Below are 15,537 nucleotides of genomic sequence, written 5' to 3'. Positions count from 1 at the left end.
AAACGCTTGGACTCAAATGATTCTCCCTTCTCAGCCTCCTTAGTAGCTGGGATTATAGGCACACACCACCTCACCTGGCTGTTTATCAATTCACCTACTGAATGATATTATTACTACTTCCAGATTTCTGTTAATAATGATTAAAGCTGCTACCAACATTTGTAGATGTTTCTATGTGCATATAAGTTTCAAATTCTTTTAGGTAAATACCTAGGAGTGTGACTGCTGGATCATACGCTAAAGTGTATGCCTAACTCTATAAAAACTACCAAATTGTCTTCCGAAGTGGCTGCACCATACTCCATGCCCACCAGCAATGAATGAGAGTTCTTGTTGGTTTGTGTCCTTAATAGCACTTGGCATTGTCACTTTCTTGGAATGTGTGCCCTCCCCCACATCAGCACCTATTCTTTCTAGGGAAGCCATTGCCCTAGAAACATACTCTGTGACTGAAACTTCCCTTATGGCAAGAGCTGAAGCAAGAGTCATTCCTATTTTTAAATCCAGGTCTTTATTTTGCCTGTGCAAATATGAATGCAGGCATAACTAATAGTTAAGGCTTTTAAAATATATACATTTTGAGGAGGAAAAGAGGAGAGAGAAAGAGGAAGAAAGAAGAAAGAAAAAAGGAAAGAAAGAAGATTCATCTTCGGGTAATTTACATAAGGATGGAATATTGAGGTCATAATTTGCAATCACAGAACTCAAAAATATAAATCTGTTATAAAATGTTAATGAAATTATATTTACTGGGGTTTGTTTTTTTAAAAAAAGCTAATTTCTGCAATCTGCGAGCTTTCGGTGAGCCAAAAGCTTTGCCCCGGGATGCAATTCCAAGGGATCTTGAGGCTTCCTCTTCGTGGGTGAAGGGGCAGTTTGCAAAGATACATGCCTAATGGTCTCATCTTCTAAAACTCTTAGTTGTCGGCTTTTTTGGTTTAGGACACCACTCCAGCCTTCAGTCTAAAAGGCTCTCCCTGTACGTTGCTCTCCTCCTTGGGTTAGAATAGGTCACCGAGGGCCTTGACCCAAGAATGGAGGATAGGGGCTGTCTTTGAATCTCTTTGGCAAGTGAGAAGGAGGGGATGTCTCTTCTCCTGAGATGCTCTTTTCTGTAAAACAGACTCTGGTTTCACAGTGGCTGGATGGCAAGGAGTCTGGATTTGCTTCACAGATTGGAAGTGACCTCAAATGGGGCAGCCTCTTTCCATCCTACAGAACTTCTACTTGCCATAGCACTCCCAAAGGCCAGGGTTTCCAAGGCCCCAAAGAGCACACGAGGTGATACCAGAGTCAGAAATATGCCTCAAACTGTCTTGTGTAAGTCTGAATTTGAGTCACTACGTTGTACCTTCAGCTTTCTGTTATATACCCATTATCAGGTGGTGGTGGAGTGAAGTTGGGGAGGAGAAAAGTGACTAAATAATCTTTCATTGATAAGAAAATTAGATTAAAAAGCCTAAAAACGCCTTGCAGATTCCATAAAAAAGTAGTGAGAGTCCTGTGTGCACACTTTCATATACTTGGACCGGGGATACTTTGCACTTTGCAAAGCCCTGCCTGGTGCAGTGTTTCATGCGGACCTCACAGTCAAACCTGGCACTTCACTGGGACTGAGACAAAAGTCCCGTTTTCTAGGTGAAGAAACAGGCTCTCTTGGGCAGTCACACAGCTTTTAAAGGGTGAATAGAGCTGGAATTAAACCCTGACCAAGTTCCATGCCACACAGCTGTGGCCACATAGCGTCACCCTGACAGTTGACCCCGTGAAGCAGGAGACAGATGCTGCATTTTCACTGTTGTTTGTCCTCTGTTTTTGTAGCATCCCCGGGAACTTCCCCATCAGCCAGGGGGTTGTCCCCACCACCCTTCACCTGGCTCTCCAGTTGGCTGAGACGCTGCTTCATCTTCATCTGGGTGGCGCTGTACTCAGCCAGGAGGCGTGCAAACCTGGTCTGCAGGGTGTCCAGGGAGGACCCCAGCTGCTCCACCTTCTCCTCAAGGTCCTTGGGGTCCGCCCCCGCCCTGGCCAGCTCCTCATCAATCAGGTTGTCCTTCATCAGGATCTGCCGTCCTTTCTCCTCCAGAGCCTTCTTGGCTTCGGGGTACTCGGTGAGGGCCTCCATGAGATCGTCCTTGGAGAGGCAAAACAGGTCTGAGTAGCCGATGCTGCGGATGTTGGCCGTCCTGCGGTTCCCCGATTTGCTCCCCTTGATGTTCAGGATGCTGATCTCCCCGAAGTAGCTGCCATCGCTGAGGACCACGAACTGGGTGACCCCATCATCGGCCACCACGGCCAGCTTGCCCTCATTGATGATGTACATCTCCTTCCCAATGTCTCCCTTCTTGCAGATATAATCCCCAGGGCTGAACACAGTGGGCCGCAGCTTTAGCACCAGCTCCACCAGCAGCCCCGCTTCACAGTCCTGGAAGATGCGAACCTTCTTCAGCGTGTCCAGGTGCACGTTGATGGCGATCTCGGCCTTCAGCTTGTCTGGGAGGCTCTTGAGCACCTCCTTCTCATCCACCGTCTTCTTGTTGGCCCACAGGTAGTCAAACCACCGGATAACCCGCGTCTCCAAGTCCTTGGTCACCTTGCGGAACTGCATGTACTGCTTGATGGAGTCAATCTTGGCCTGGAACTCTGCCCGTGAGGCGTTCATATTCGAGATCATGGAGCCCACATTGCCCACAATGGTGGCAAAAATCAGAACGCCTACCAAGAAGTCTATGACCACAAAGAGATACTCCTCATCTTTCACGGGGGGTGGGGTCTCACCGATGGTGGTAAGGGTCAAGGTGGACCAGTAGAGGCTGTAAATGTACTTCCTGGAGAGGCGCCCATGCTCTGGGATTGAGATGTTTGGGTAGACCCAGGAGTCTGTCCCAAAACCAATGAACTTGGAAATAGCAAAGTAGATGCAGGCATTCCAGTGGATGATGACGAGAATATACAAGACCAAATTCCCAATCCTGAATATATTGGGGTAGTTGGTCCTCGTCTCTGTGCGGTCAAAGAATTCAAAGAGCCGGGAAAACTTCAGTAGGCGGTTGAACCTCAGTTCTGGGTAGTTCATGCCCACCTTTAAGTAAGCCAGGTCGGTGGGGACCAGGGATAACACATCCAGCTTGAATTGCATGGTCGTCTTGTAATGCTGCCACAGCCTGTTGGTATCACTGACCATTAAGCCTTGCTCAAGAAAACCTAAAGAAGAAGATGGAGGTCACTCGGGCATCACAGAGGCCGACTTTTTTTGACCACAGTACAAAGAATCATCTTTTACCTCATGGCTACAGAATATGCAGTGATACATATATAATAGAAATTATTTCAAAACCAACACTTACCATGACTATAGGAAATGCACTCTGATATTTTCTATTCTATGAGGTTCTATCTCTTCTATTGAATTTTTTTAAAACATAGGTCGATTGAGTAAATTTAAGTATAAATGAGGTATTAGATGATAACAAGGAATGATTATTAAATTTTAAAAGATAAATGGAAATTATATACATATTTTTAAAAAGGATCCTTTAAAATTAGAGATACATGTTGTAAATCAAAAAGTGATGGTGGACCAAGTGCCGTGGCTCATGCCTATAATCCCAGTACTTTGAGAGGCTGAGGCGGGTGGATCACCTGAGGTCAGAGGTTCGAGACCAGCCTGGGCAACATGGTGAAACCCTGTCTCTACTAAAAATACAAAAATTAGCCAGATGTGGTGGCGCACCCCTGTAATCCCAGCTACTCGGGAAGCTGAGGCATGAGAACCACTTGAACCCAGGAGGCAGAGGGTGCAGTGAGCCAAGATCGCACTACTGCACTCTAGCCTGGGCAACAGAGTGAGACTCTGAGTCTTAAAAAAAAAAAAAAAAAGAAAAGTGATGGAGGCGATCTCAATTGATTTAGAGGTTTATTTTACCAAGGTTGAAAGTACACCTAGGAGAAAGAAACACAAGTCACAGTAGGATCTGTGGCCTGTGCTTTTTCCAAAGAGGATTTTGAGGATGTCAATACTTAAAGGGAACAGAGCAGGCAGCAGGCAGGACAGGAAAGAAGAAAGAAAAGAAAGGGTGGGTAGGCAATGAGGCCAGTAGTTACATTCTTGTGAGGCTTTGATTAGCACTCAGTGAATCTACATGTGAAAAGAGGGGAGAGGAGGAAAAGTACATTATGCAAACTACATTTTACATAAGATAAAGTAAGCATGTGAAATTACAGCTATCTGTTTGGGAAGAAAAGGAAGGCAGCTTTTGCATGACTCAGTTCCCAAGCGTAACTCTTCCCTTTGGCACAGTGAGTTTGACTTCCCGAGATATTCTATTTCTATTCAAAACGCTAAAGTGCTTACTGCCTGGGGTTTGCTTACACCAGTCAAGAAAAGGGTGGATGAAACAAAAAAGCAAAAACAAAAACAGGAAAATGAAACAAGAAAAGGGTGGATGAAACAAAAAAGCAAAAACAAAAACAGGAAAATGAAACAAGAAAAGGGTGGATGAAACAAAAAAGCAAAAACAAAAACAGGAAAATGAAACAAGAAAAGGGTGGATGAAACAAGAAAAGGAGCAAATGAAACAAGATGGGCAGAATGTTGATAACAGCTGGAGCTGGGTGAGGGTACATGGGGATTCATAACACTATTCTCTCTGCTTTTGCATACATTTGAAAATATTAATAATAAAAATTAAAAAAACACAGGCCATGGCCTCCCAAACTGATTTCACCAGTCAGCAATGGGGCACAACCTGCCTTTTGAAAACACCTCGCAGGAACACAGCTGTCCTTGGTTGCATGTGACTGTTACCCAAGGGGCATTAAAAACATATGAAGTTCGGGACCCACCCCCAAAGAATCTGACTGGTCTGGAGATGGGGTGGACACCTAGAGCCAGGGGCATTATAATGGGTGAAATCAATTAAGGAGGCCATGACCCACATTCTTTTTTGTTTTTTACATTTTCAAACATGCACAAAAGTAGAGAGAATGATAGAATTAGTCCTTTTAAAGTTGTGGTGAGCATCAGTATTTCCCCGAGGGCTGTGTGAAACGCAGAGTGCCAGCCTGCAACCCAGAGTTGGCTCCTGGAAGTTGGGGGCAAGTCCAGCAAGTTCCAGGTGATGCTAGGGCTGCGGGTCCAGGCCACTGAGGCTAGACTGGGGTAGGACGTCCCACTCTGCTCAAACTGAAAATCTACTGTGCCGTCACAATGAAGAACACCCTGCTTCCCAGCCCCCAGTTCTTCTTAGCATTATTTGTTATACATGAGTTACTGAGGGCCTCGATCATTATGTAGCCTCCTGTGCCTCCAGCCTCCTCCCCACTTCTTTAAGATGTCGTCTCACAATTTAATGATGTTTTCCTTGGGGTGTGATTCCTGTGCCTCCCTCTCTCCCAGCTTCCTGCTGAATCTTGAGTTGCTTAGGATACTACCCAAGCACAAGAAGGCATAGGGTTAATGTCTGAGTCAGGGTGTCTCATCCCACTGAAGCTGGGCTGAGACCAGGGAACATCAGCCCAATGGGCCACTTACAGAGCTCGTGTGTCTATGGAGTTTAACGTGACTGCAGTAGGGGAGCAGATGGCCAGGGCTGGCTAGGTCACCCATGCAAGCCTCAGCCTGTGTATCTGAGGTCTTCTAAGTTATGATGCTAGGCACCAGTGTGGAAGCAAATGGTGGACCAGTCTGGCATGGCTGGGCAGCGACTGTGGACTTTGGACAAGTCACTTGGTGTCTCTGACATTGGTTTCTAAATCAGCAAGATGGGAGGTGATCATGCCTGTGCTTCTTGTCTCATGCAGTGGTTCTAAAGAAGATGCCAGACGCGCTTGAAATATTTTGTACACGGAGCCACACAGAGGTTGGCTACTGTGATCTGCTGGTCTTTGCATCAACACCTATGGCATAGCATTATTTTATTTTATCTTTTTTTTTTTTTTTTTTTTTTTTGAGACAAGGTCTTGCTCTGTAACCCGAGGCCATGACTCCCTTTAGTCTTGACCTCCTGGACTCAAGCAATCCTCTCACCTCAGCCTCCTGAGGCACACACCAGCACGCCCAGCTAATTTTTTCTTTTTGTAGAGACAAGGTCTTGCTATGTTGCCTTGGCTAGTCTGGAACTCCTGGCCTCAAATGACCCTTCTGTCTTGGCCTCTCAAAGTGCTGGGATTACAGGTGCCTGCACCCATGCCTGGCCTGGCACAGTTTTTAGTTCAAAAATCTTGGAAACAGGGCCTCTACCAGCTTAGGCAATGTCTTTGTGCAGATTAGAAAAAGACGTCCCAAGCGCACACAGTTCAGCACCTAAGAAATGTGAGGGGTGAGTATCCTTTCCCATCCCCAACCAGAGATGATGTGAAGGAAGTCCTCATTCACCGGGACCCTATTTCAGATTTTCATTCTCCACATGTTAAAACTCCTCTGAAAGCCACGGAGTAACATGTCCTGGATCCTCTGACTGTCTGAGAAGAGAAACTCCAAGATTGCCTGAGCTCTCCGTCCTGCTCACCCCAGTGTCGAGTAGTGAGAGCTGGAGGGGTCCTTCGAGATTGCAGTTGGGCCTGCTTCTTTCTTTCTTTTTTTTTTTTTTTTTGACAGAGTGTTGCTGTGTCGCCCGGGTTGGAGTGCAGTGGCGTGATCTCCACTCGTTACAACCTCCACCTCCCGGAGTTCAAGCGATTCTCCTGCCTCAGCCTCTCAAGTAGCTGGGATTACAGGCACATGTCAGCAGGCCCAGCTAATTTTTGTATTTTTAGTAGAGATGCGGTTTCACCATGTTGGCCAGGCTGGTCTTGAACTCCTGACCTCCAGTAATCTGCCCACCTTGGCCTCCTAAAATCCTGGGATTACAGATGTGAGCCACTGCGCCTGGCCCAGCCTGCTTATTTCAGCGGTGACAAAAAGAAGGCCCAGAGAGACAGCCTGACTTGCTCAAGGTTACACAGCTTGTCGGAAGGGCAGAGCCCAGAGCTTAGGTGTCCTGGCTCCTGCTCAGTGTCCTGTCCAAGGGTTCCATGTAGAGGGGCTTGAGGCCGCACCACCTACCCTCACGGTCGTAGGTCCCCAGACCTGCCTGGCCTCTCATGGTCAAAGGTCAGCAACGTCCAATCCACTGTGCTGGGTCTCCCGGAACACGCCTGTGGGCGCCATGGTCCCCTCCCCAGGCCTGGGGCACACTCACCTGTCCGAGCTCGCACGAGCGCATCCAAGGCATACAGGACATCTGCCGAGTAGTCCAGGAACAGCCACAGCATCAGGTACTCGGACTGCAGCTCATCGAAGCAGGCCCTAAAGACGCCAATTGGGAGACGGATGGCTGTGCGTGTTTCTGGAGCACGGTCCACCCGTGTGTGGGCACCGGCTCTGTGCTGAAGACGCTGGATCATGTCATCTGGGAATGGCCCTGCCTGCGGTGTCACTACCACAGCATAATCACCCCAGCTTCCGATGAGGCACCACTGTCTCTGAGAAGCTTTTCTGTCCCACAGTCACAGAACTCCTGAGAGGAGCCAGGACTGACCCCAAAGAGCGGCCCCATTGCGTCTCAGCAGAGAGCTACAAGATCCCAGGAGGTACTGTTTTCCAGGCCTCACTGGCAAAGTCAGGTAAAGGGGCTAAGGACCTGCCCTTTCTGGGGTCAAATTTCAACGAAAAATAAGAGAATTTCTGAGAGATTAACAATGGAACAGGCAGTAAATATTTTCTACCTTCTCCATCTTTCTGCTGTTTCCCACACAGGCAGCACCCTCAGCTCTTCTCCTAGCCTCACGGGCACAGCAGCCTGCCCCTGCCGCCCCTCTGCAGCTTGCTCAGCACCCCAAAGCCTCCTGCCATATATATATATATATATATATATATTAGCCGGGCGTGGTGGCTCATGTATGTAGTCACAGCTACTCGGGAGGCTGATGCAGGAGAATTGCTTTAACCCGGGAGGTGGAGGTTGCAGTTAGCTGAGATTGCGCCACTGAACTCCAGCCTGGGTGACAGAGTAAGACTCTGTCTCAAAAAAAAAAAAAAAAAAAAAGTAGCAGCTTGTCCCTGCCTCCCTACCCTGCAGCACATTCAGAACCACCCACTTATCCCTCCAAAGAGAAGCAACCGCCCCTGCATCCTCCTCGTACAACTCACTTGAGGGGACCCCACAGTGCCGGAACCCTGACTGTCCACCTTAAGCTCAGTTCTCCACCCATGCTTCAGAGCACCCTGATGGTCCTCTTGGGGAACCTTCTATTTTTAAAGGGAGAAACTGAGGCACAAGAACTAAGTGGTGGCCGTGAGGGGTCCAGGCCTCAGGCCTCCTGAGTGAGAGTTGGAGCTCTGCCTCCTTGGCCTGGTGCGACGTTCCCTCCTTTCCACTGCATCTCCCACCCCCTGCTGCTCACCTGCAAATAAGCAGACACCAGTTATAGAAGACAGGCAGGGCGATGACGGTCAGCCAGTGGTAGTACAGGTTGCTGGAGGGGTCCACCACGATCGCATCCTTCTTCTTCGTCTTCTTCCTGGAAACCCACACACACACAAACAGTGCACCGTGTTTCAAGACTGTAGCTTTGGAGGGTTTGAGAGACCTGGATTCCCTTAGAGACTCTACGGCCATTTTAGGCTGAAGCCCAAGATGTGGCTGTCCACAACAGGGTCCTCTTAGTTATCAAGGGAGTCACATGGAGAGTCCCTGTAGGGGAAGACAAGCCGAGAGGTAGGGTAGACTCCAGAAGTCCTTTTCTCCCAGTTCAGTCCCAGGAAGTCACAGTTGACTATAAGGTCATGGTGGACATTCCCATGTGCCCATGGCAACATCCACACCCTTCAGGATGCTGAGAATGAAAATGCAGCATGGCAATGTCACAGAGGTCTGCTGAAGTCTGGGGAACTTCCAGAAAATGCTGATTCCCGGGGCCCACTCACCTCTTCCAGGGCTGGGCCTGGGAATGTGCATTTAAGCATTGCCTAGATAGTTCTGAGGCAGCTCCTCTCTGGATAGAGTTGGGGAGCCCCACAGTATTCCCTGGAGAACCCTCTCCACCTCCCTCACTGTGTTTGCGCGGACGTTGTAAAGGCTCATTTCCAAGGGCTTGCATCGCGCCTCTCCATCAAAAGCCTGGGAATAACCTGTTATGTGGGCCCGCACTGAATGAAAAACATCGCTTAGAGGACTTAGCTTTTATTCTTAGACTTTCCCGCAGATTCAAGTTTACAGGCTGTACTGGAGACTTCCTTTTCGTTAGGTCCATGTGTCCCCTCTGTCGTCCCATGTGACCCACGCTGGCCTAGGCTTGCAGAGTGCTCCTGTGTCCCATCGGAGACCCCAGGGACTTCCTGCCTTCACCGGGATGCTGCGGTTCGAGGTCACTCACCGACGGGGCTTTGGGGCGTTCCCAACAGCTCTCATCACCACTGAATCTGGGTGAAAGTTTGTGAACATTGTATCTTCCAGTGCCCCAGAGAAACCCTCAGCCTACCCTGACTGTGTGGTCCACTTGTGAGGGCAAACGAAATGCTTCGAGTGGGGGGGTCACATGAGCAGGCTCACAGGGACAGCCCCCGGCTGCCCCCGGAGGCTGCAGACGAGCAACTCTCTTTACTTGTAAGCCCGCCTTGAGTTCTCAGAGCTCGGAGAGGATTCCTTCTGCAAGACGGGGGCTTCACATGGCCTCAGGAGGCATGGTCTGCAGCCTGGGGCCGACTTTTCCTCCGCTCCAAGCACCCCCTCCCCTCCAGGGCCGACGCTAAGGCCCCTGATAGCGTTGCTCCAAGACACCCAGCCCTGGAGCCCTGCAGGGAGGAGGGGTCAGGCCTGCTGGGACCATGGCACCCCGTCCTTAGAGGCAGCTTCCTTCAGTATTTCCTCTTCTTGTTTTAGGTAGTTTTTTCTCTCTTCTTTTCTTCTCTTCCTTCTTTTCTGCCTTGTTGCTGGATGATGCCGAGGGACACTGAGCAGTGTTCATATATCAACAACATTACCAATCAACGACATTACCAAGTGGAAAGGGCAGGCTGCGGAGTGATGAAGAGAGGGCGCGGCGTGCGGCGTCGTGGAGAGAGGGCGTGGCGTGCGGCGTCGTGGAGAGAGGGCGTGGCGTGCGGCGTCGTGGAGAAACGGCGTGGCGTGCGGCGCTGTGGAGATGCGACGTGGCGTGCGGCGCCGTGGAGAGGGGGCGCGGCGTGCGGCGTCCTGGAGAGAGGGCGTGGCGTGCGGCGTCGTGGGGAGGGGGCGTGGCATGCAGCGCAGTGGAGAAAGGGCGTGGCGTGCGGCTCCGTGGAGAGGGGGCGTGGCAAATGGGTACAGCAAGTTGGGATGGAATGGGGTTATTGATTTGCTATTATTATTCCTGAAGCACGAGGTAAACCACCCCATTCAGCATACACTGAGAAATTAATGGCTCAGTCTAATGTTCTACAATTTCTGATCTATTTTCGTGAGCTCCTGGGAAGTCACAAACAGCCAGAGACTGGAGACGTTTTGAGGTAGGAGGACAGAGACCCGAACCCACACAATGAGGTTGGGAAAGTTACTGGGAGTTTTGGAAATCCCACTCCAGGCTCTCTGTACTGAATGGAAGGGTATGGCCTGTCCGTTTTTCTTGAAACCTGTCTCTGGATCCGATGAAAACCTGGGCCTTTGGCCGGGCGCGGTGGCTCAAGCCTGTAATCCCAGCACTTTGGGAGGCCGAGACGGGCGGATCACGAGGTCAGGAGATCGAGACCATCCTGGCTAACACAGTGAAACCCCGTCTCTACTAAAAACACAAAAAACTAGCCGGGCGAGGTGGCGGGCGCCTGTAGTCCCCGCTACTAGGGAGGCTGAGGCAGGAGAATGGCGTAAACCCGGGAGGCGGAGCTTGCAGTGAGCTGAGATCCGGCCACTGCACTCCAGCCCGGGCAACAGAGCAAGACTCCGTCTCAAAAAAAAAAAAAAAAAAAAAAAAAAAAAAAAAAGAAAACCTGGGCCTTCATGAGAAAGCCAGTGAGCAAAAGGGAACCAAAATTCGAAGAGGCGGGTCTGTGACGCGTGTAGTGGCAAATACGTGTCGTCGCAGGCTGGCAAATGTGGCAGGGTTCAGACACGCCTTCAGACTTTGCTTGGCTGCGGGGTAGTTCCGGCAGTGCCCGCAGGACGGTCCTGTGAGTGCAGGGTTTTCTTCAACATATGGCTTTACACTGCTCCCTCTTCTTTACTGGGTGTCTTTTAAGGGCTAGGAACTCTTATAAAGTTAACTAATGAATACATGTAACATTTCTTCAAGGCAGGCAGTGATGCCCCATTGAATAGTTGAGGAAACAAAGGTTGCAGAAGGGACAAGGCCTGGAGTCCCCTTTGGGTCCCTCTGATTTCTCTCTCCCACACGCTGAAGGAAGGCATGGGTTGAGAGATAAATTCTGCTAATTAGACACTCATTGAAAAAGATCCATCCACAATTACCTAACACTTCCTATGGAAATAATCAAGGCTGTGTGCAATGCATGTGGAAAAATAATTACCGCCATTATTCATGACAGTCAAAAAGGGAGAGCCACCGAATCACACCACCGTACAGGCTCATCCACAACGGTGAATTCTATGTGGCCATTTAAAACGCTGTTTCAGAAGACATGGGCAAACAGCTCTAAGTTAAAAAGCAGACTACAAAGAGTTTATCATAATAGCTGGATCAGTTTTCTATTTCTGCCGGAACAGATTACTGCAAAGTGACGCAACATAAATGTCTTATCTTGCAGATCTGTAGGTCAGAAGTCTGCTGTGGATCTCACCAGACTAAAATCAAGGTGTTGACAGGGCTGCCATCCCCCAGAGGCTCTAGCGGGGCTCTGATTCCTGCTCATTTGGATCTTGAACAGAATCCAGCTTCTTGCGATTGCAGGGCTGAGGTCCCTGTTTCCCTGCTGGCTGCACCTTTCGAGGCTGTGGCTTCCTTAGCTCGGGTCCCTTTCCTCCATCTTCAAAGCCAGCAGCGATGGGTCCAGTCTCCCTCACACTGTGACTCTCTTCTTCTTCCATTTACTTTTTCCGGCCCACTCTTCTGCTTTTAAGGACTCATGTGATTACATTGGGCCCACCCTGATAATCCAGGATAACCTACCTGTGTTAGTCTATTCTCATGCTGCTAATTAAGACATACCCAAGAGTGGGTAATTTATAAAGGAAAGAGGTTTGGACTCACAGTTCCATATGGCTTGGGAGGCCTCACAATCATGGCGGAAGGCAGATGAGGAGCAAAGTCACATCTTTTGTGGTGGCAGGCAAAGAGTCTGTGCAGGGGAACCCCCCTTTATAAAACCATCAGATCTCGTGAGACTTATTTACAGCATGGGGAAGACCCGCCCCCACGATTCAATTACCTCCCACCAGATCTGTCCCACCACACATGGGAATTAGAGGAGCCACAATTCAAGATGAGATTTGGGTGGGGACACAGCTGAGTCAAATCGTTACCTATCTCAAGGACCTTGAATTTAATCACATTTACAAAGTCCCCTTTGCCATGTAAGGTAACCTGTTTACAGGTTCTAAGGATTAGGATGGTAGACATCTTTTGAGGGAGATTGTTCTGCCTACCACACAAGCCAATATTTATTGAGCACTTACTATGTACCAGGCACTGTTCTGAGCACTTTACACAGAGTAACACATTTAGTCTTCACTCCCACCCTGTAATAAGACACTATTACAATCCTCATTTTATAAGCCAGGAAACAGACACACAGAGAAGTTAGGTAACCGGCTTATATGGTTTGAATCTGTGTTCCTGTCATGGTGGTGGATGTCTCATGGTTTAGCACCAACCCCTTGGTGCTTTGCTTGAGATAGTGAGTGAGTTCTCTTGAGATCTGGTTGTTTAAAACACCTACCCCACCTTCCTTCTGCTCCTGCCCTGTGAGACTCCTTGCTCCCGCTTTGCCTTCGCCATGATTGAAAGCTTCCTGAGGCCTGCCCAGAAGCAGAAGCTGCTGTGCTTCCTGCACAGCTTGCAGTACCTCAAGCCAATTAAACCACTTTTCCGATAAATTACCGAGTCTCAGGCATTTCTTTATAGCCATGTGAGAATGGACTCATACACTTGTCCAAGGTCACAAAGCTCTGAGGCAACTGAGTTGGGAAACAGATGCTCTTAACACGCATATGTATATATAAAACATATTGTATCGATCTCTTTATTCGATATATATGCTCAGGAAGAAGTTGGAAGTGTATTTGTCAACATGTTAAGTGGGGCTCTCTCTGAGAGTGGAATTCCACGGTTAGCATGAAGTGCGATTTTTGTGTGTGTATGCCCCTGTGTGCTTTTCTTGCCTTCCAAGTTTTCAGCAAGAGTATTTCAATAAAGTGAATTAGAATAAAAGGTGATTAAAATCATTAAATGAAAAGAGCAAGGAAAGTTACCCCTCCTCTGGCCTCCAGGGTGATGTGAATCCCGGTCTCTTTTCAGCCACTGGAGTCTTAACGTCAAGTGACCAGCAGACGGCGCTGCCCTCAAGCTTATTGGGTGAGCTTTGCCCTGCAGTTTAACCAGACCGGACTCAGCTTGCCTTGTGCAAGATTTGTGGCCCTGGAGTACGGGCCTTGGCCTGTCCTCTGGCTACCAAACTGCCGAGGGCCTAGGAAAGACCTGGCACCATGGGCTGCATCCCCAAATCCACCCAGCACTGCCCCAAAAGAACCCTACACAGAGCTGCAAAATGCTACCGATTTTGGCTGGGAACAGTTTGATGGGGGAGGGAAAATTATTCAGGACAAAAGAGACCATATGAAAATGACAGAAACGGAGTGGAAGAATCAGGGAAGGTGTTCATAAATAATTTTTGTGTGTGCCAGTTGTCCTCATTTTGGGACAGTTCCCAGTTTTGTCCCTTGGTCCTTGGCTTCGAAGTGGACCCGTGAAGTGAGCCCATTTATTGAAAGATTGAAGAGCTGGATGCAGCCCATGCTATCCACCCACATCCTTGCCCACACCCCAGCCCCAGGACAAAGATGTCTAGAAACCCCCAGGACCTCTGTCCATGGTTTCAGTATCTGGAGCCTCTCCCTGCCTGAAAGCCTGGGCTGCAAGGGTTGGCTTTAAGTCTAACACAGATCACTGTAGCTATTGCTTTGTAGAGAAAATCATCTCATTTTTCTTTATGGATGGTGTTTGGTCTCTGGATTTGATGTCCAGATTTATGCAAACAAAAGACATGCTTCCTTCATGGAGAAAATAGAAAAAAGTTCTATCTGAGGAACAAAGAGAGAAATAGCAAGAAAAACCCTTCACACATTTCTCTGTCAGTTGGAAGTCAAGAAATCGGCATTTCTCACTGATACTGATATTTTTTCCCTAATCTCCAAGGAAGACTCCCCCTCCCCAATAGTGCCACTCTGTCCCTAATCTGCCACCTTAGTATCTGGTGACGGAAAAAGGAATTACAGCAGGCCACCCTTTCAAGAGGCTATTCTCTGAACATATTTAAATTGCCTTATTTCCACTGCTCTAATTATCCCCCTAAAATTGGCCCAAATTGGCCTTAAAACAAGGGCATTTCAGGCCAGGCATGGTACCTCATGCCTGTAATCCCAGTACTTTGGGAGGCTGAGGCGGGCGGATCACGAGGTCAGGAAATCAAGACCATCCTGGCTAACATGGTGAAACCCCATCTCTACTAAAAATACAAAACAACTAGCCGGGCACAGTGGCTGGGCACCTGTAGTCCCAGCTACTCGGGAGACTGAGGCAGGAGAATGGCATGAACCTGGGAGGCGGAGCTTGCAGTGAGCCAAGATCATGCCACTGCACTCCAGCCTGGGCAACAGAGTGAGACTCCATCTCAAAAACAAAAAACAAAAAACAAAACAACAACAACAACAAAAAACAAGGACATTTCACTGGCACTCAAGAGCCTGAGGTTGTAGAATAAGAAAATGCCTTTTCATCATTAAGGAGAATCTCCACTGCTCTGTCAAGGAACTCCGGTTCTGCACCCTCAGATATATCGGGGTATAGATGCTACAGCTTAAAGCATTTATCTGATTCAATTCCTTTGCTTTATAGATGAGAAAAATGAGAGCCAAAGAGATCAGACGACTTCCCCAAGAAGTCACACAGATCTCATCCCTCCCCCACTTCTGTCCTCAGGGATGGAGTTCCAACTAAAGGAACAGGATTCTAAAATATTCTACTGGTGTTCTGGGAGTGGGGAGCTGGAGCACTAAGGAGCGAGGCCAAGCTGGGGCTTCTATGGGGTGGAGGGCACCAGGCTTGGGAAGGGCTCTGCAGGGCGTGTGGGTACTTACTCCTCCTCCGTGTTGTTGCTGGTGTTAGTGTTGCGTTTGGCCAGGGGCCAGGCACTGCGGGGAGGTAGAGAGAACATCAAGGGTCTGAACTTCGTTTCCATTCCTTGGGGCCATTTCCCCAGGGGATTACCATGCCCCCCCCCCCAACCCCCACCCCATCCCACTGCTTCCAGCCTTTGCACTCACAGCTTGAAGAATACGGGGTGGTATTGTCAAGGCCAAAATGCTTTGTGATTGGTTAGCTCAGATAAAAGGCTTGGGGGAAGGGAGG

General features: G+C 48.9%; 1 protein-coding gene across 5 annotated transcripts in view; it reads right to left on the bottom strand.

Annotated features, from left to right (window-relative positions):
* Nucleotides 1-492: 492 nt before the first annotated feature.
* The window catches only part of CNGA3 (cyclic nucleotide gated channel subunit alpha 3), an 85,946-nt gene continuing 70,901 nt past the window's right edge, over nt 493-15,537 (bottom strand). For 3 of the 5 annotated variants that reach the window (XM_073023238.1, XM_038004175.2, XM_073023239.1), the window contains exons 5-8: nt 15,267-15,320; nt 8,386-8,502; nt 7,182-7,288; nt 493-3,204 (exon numbers count right to left, since the gene is read on the bottom strand). In XM_073023238.1, coding sequence (XP_072879339.1) covers nt 1,793-3,204; nt 7,182-7,288; nt 8,386-8,502; nt 15,267-15,320 — 1,690 coding nt within the window. In that variant the 3' untranslated portion in view covers nt 493-1,792. The other 2 variants (XM_073023241.1, XM_073023240.1) reach the window with 2 other exon arrangements.

Source organism: Chlorocebus sabaeus, chromosome 14 (assembly GCF_047675955.1).
Source record: "Chlorocebus sabaeus isolate Y175 chromosome 14, mChlSab1.0.hap1, whole genome shotgun sequence".
Classification (NCBI taxonomy): domain Eukaryota; kingdom Metazoa; phylum Chordata; class Mammalia; order Primates; family Cercopithecidae; genus Chlorocebus; species Chlorocebus sabaeus.
The sequence above is the reverse complement of the archived record's forward strand: the minus strand, read 5'-3'. Positions and strand labels throughout refer to the sequence as shown.